Source organism: Myotis davidii, unplaced genomic scaffold (genome assembly GCF_000327345.1).
Source record: "Myotis davidii unplaced genomic scaffold, ASM32734v1 scaffold496, whole genome shotgun sequence".
Classification (NCBI taxonomy): domain Eukaryota; kingdom Metazoa; phylum Chordata; class Mammalia; order Chiroptera; family Vespertilionidae; genus Myotis; species Myotis davidii.
Window position 1 is genome coordinate 7,266,801 of NW_006289398.1, and position 3,166 is coordinate 7,269,966.

General features: G+C 58.7%; 1 protein-coding gene across 6 annotated transcripts in view; it reads right to left on the reverse strand.

Annotated features, from left to right (window-relative positions):
* The window catches only part of SLC38A9 (solute carrier family 38 member 9), a 44,743-nt gene that overhangs the window by 24,079 nt on the left and 17,498 nt on the right, over positions 1 to 3,166 (reverse strand). For all 6 annotated transcript variants that reach the window (XM_015562661.1, XM_015562664.1, XM_015562663.1 and 3 more), the window contains exon 3: positions 2,140 to 2,272. In XM_015562661.1, the coding sequence (XP_015418147.1) occupies positions 2,140 to 2,272 (133 nt within the window). The remainder of the gene's footprint in view (positions 1 to 2,139; positions 2,273 to 3,166) is intronic.

Genomic DNA, 3,166 nt, shown 5'->3' on the forward strand with positions numbered 1-3,166 from the left:
AAACAGTCCTGAAACTGGGATTCTCAAAAACGATGATGGATAAACACATTCATTGAAAACGGTTGTATCAATGGCTAATTTTAGACCAGCTGTTCATGTGCTTGGACACGCCAGTCATCCCGCAGCCGGTTCACAGGCTCCCCGGGTGTGTGCTCACTCAGTTTCCAGCAAACCACACAGCCCGGCCCGGCGCTGCCACGGCTGCCTCCACAGGCAGAGCCTGGAGGCGTCCGGCCAGATCTGAAGACACTAGCTGCTTCTTGCTCCCGGAGGCTGACATAATCCTGGTATGAAACCATGACTTATCGCCACCACGAATGGAAAGGCCTCGGGGAGGAACAAGTGAAAAGCTGGGGAAATCATCTCCTCCAGAATGTTCTGGAAGCCCCTCCTTTGGCTACTCAGAAGGTCTTAATCCCTCCAACGCTTAGAGTGAGCTATGCACGTGAGTACTGGCCCAGCCCTGCCCCTCAGCAAGTCTAGAGAACGCTGCTCCCTCCTCCACTTTTATTATCCTATCTAATAAAAGAGAAACATGGTGATTGGTGTATGACCGCTACCCTTCCCATTGGCTAATCAACGAGATATGCAAATTACCTGCCAGCCAAGATGGTGGCCGGCAGCCAGGCAGGTGGAAACTAACATGAGACTTGCTTGCTTCAGGGACAGAGGAACCCAACGTTCCCCGCCTGCCTTGCCGGCCTCTGAGCCTGCAGTTTGAAACATTGTAACAAATATAGAAGCCAAACAAACCCCCAGAAACCTGCTTTCAGCCAGCCAGAATCTCAGAGCTGGAGTTATACGTTGTTTCAATTAAAGCTGGCCCAGAATAAAAAAGAAAAAGAAAAAAAGGAGCAGTTGGGAGCTTCAGCCCTCAGCCCCTCACCCAGACTGGCCAGGCCCCCCAGTGGAGACCCCCAGCCTGATCCAGGACACCCTTCAGGGCAAACCAGCCGGCCCCCACCCATGCACCAGGCCTCTATCCTATATAGTAAAAGGGTAATATGCCTCCCAGCACCGGGATCAGCGTGACAGGGGGCAATGGCCAAACCCCCTGATCGCCCTGCGGCTCTGTGTGTGACAGGGGGCGGGCCACAACCTTCCTATCCGCCCTGCTCTGTTCGTGACAGGGGAAGGCACCCCAACCTCCTGATCAGCCCTGCTCTATGCCTGATACGGGGGAGTTCCCCCACCCCCTGATCGCCCTGTGGCTCTGTGAGTGACAGGGGGGAGGTCCCCAAGCCCCTGATCGACCCTACTCTGTGCGTGACGGGGGGCGCTCCCCAACCCCCGATTGACCCTGCTCTGTGCGTGATAGGGTAAGGAACCCCCAAACCCCTGATGGGCCCTGTTCTGTGCGTGGCGGGGTGACGCTGCAACCTCCCTATCGACCCTGCCTTGAGTGTGATGGGGCGGTGCCCCAACCCCCCATTCGGCCCTACCCTGTGACTGAGGGTGGCATCGCAACCTCCCAATCTGCCCTGCTCTGTGCATGACAGGGGAAGGCGCCCCAACTCCCCAATCGGCCCTGGTCTGAGCCCGACCAGGGGCTGCACCTAGGGATTGGGCCTGCCCTCTGCCACCCGGGAGCAGGCCTAAGCCAGCAGGTCGTTATCTCCCGAGGGGTCCTAGACTGGGAGAGGGCACAGTCCGGGCTGAGGGACCTCCCCTCCCCCCGAGTGCACAAATTTTTGTGCACCGGGCCTCTAGTTACTTATAAAAAAGCACCGTCTTTTCTCCCAGAAAGTCTCTGCTTTTCTCTAAGCTTTGAAGTTTCTGAATATCTCAAATGTGCCTCTTCTTATAGGCAACCAAGTCACTTAAAACAAGTATTTTTGATCTTAAACTAGCAAAAGGGACCTTAGGAGATTGAGAGTCAGCAGCCCATGGCCCATGGGCCCCCAGCACGGGGTGAGCAGCCTCCCCTACAGCAAACTCCCGCTGCTGTCGACACGGAGAGGCTGTTCGAGTGCCAGGCCCCGCAGGAAGGAGCCAGCAGGAGGGGCGGCGTATACCAGTGAACCCATCGGACTTTCCATGACGCCGCCCTTGGAATGTGCCCAGCGAAGTCCAGCCCCGGAGCCGCCCGGTGCTGCTCATGTTCATCCGACTCAGCCCAGGCGGGGAAGGCGGCCTTACCAGCGCCTGGTCCGCGGGGGCCGCGAGCCGGCTGTAGTAGTGAATCCTCTTGTTCATGGCCGAGGCGTGGTCGCTGACCCGCTGCAGGACGCCACTCACGCTGACGATGTTGGTGGGCTCCACGTGGAAAGGCCTGCGGAGGGAAGGCACTTGACAAAGGACATCCTGGAGGCTGAAGACAAGGGCAGCCTGCCCTCCATGGAAAGGCCTCGGGCAGGGAGACGAGGCGCCAGGCAAGGCTCCCTCCCACGCGGGCAGGAAGCGCACAAAGGGAGCCTTCTCCAGCCCCCGCGCTTCTGCCCACGACGCCAGGCCGCTGAGCTGCCTTTTTCAAACTTGAGACATTCAGCAAGAGGAGGCAGAACACAGAGCTCCAAGCCACTACTACAGAGAAACAGAGCAGCTGTCAGTTTCCAACAATCAAACTCAGACCAGCTTGGGCCTCTCCCACAGAGCTGCTGGCACTGAGTCAGGGAAACGATGGACAAGAAGGCCCCTGTGTTCCTTCCTCCTTTGGGCTGGGTCACCCCGGACCAGGCTGAGTGACCCACCGTCCCCTGCACGGCTGGCCCCGGGGACCGGCCCATGGGACATCCAGGCGCCAGCTCTCACTTGTGCCGAGTTCTACTTTGCTTGGAATTCGGTGACGCACCCTAGTGTGCGAGCTCCTCCTCATACCGTCCCCAAAACTCAGGTTCTGCGTGTCAATACTCACTCAGCGCCTCCCCGAAACCCCCGTCTGCTCTCTAACGGCCCAGGGGTCCCCTTACCCCGAGGAGGCCAGGCAGAGGCATGGAAGGACTCCCTCCTCTGCGGACGCCCAGGCCCCGGGGGCACCACGACCTGCACCCCGCGCTGTCAGGAACGTGCCATCTCAGGAGGGAAAGGCCGCCAGGCCTTCTGCGTTGGTTCCGTGACTGCTCCGCACTCACAGCCTGAGGGAAGCTTAAGACGCACAGAACGGAGTCACCTCTGAAGACACTGCTGATCTTGTGGGAAACACTCGGGAACCTAGGACTAAAGTCTA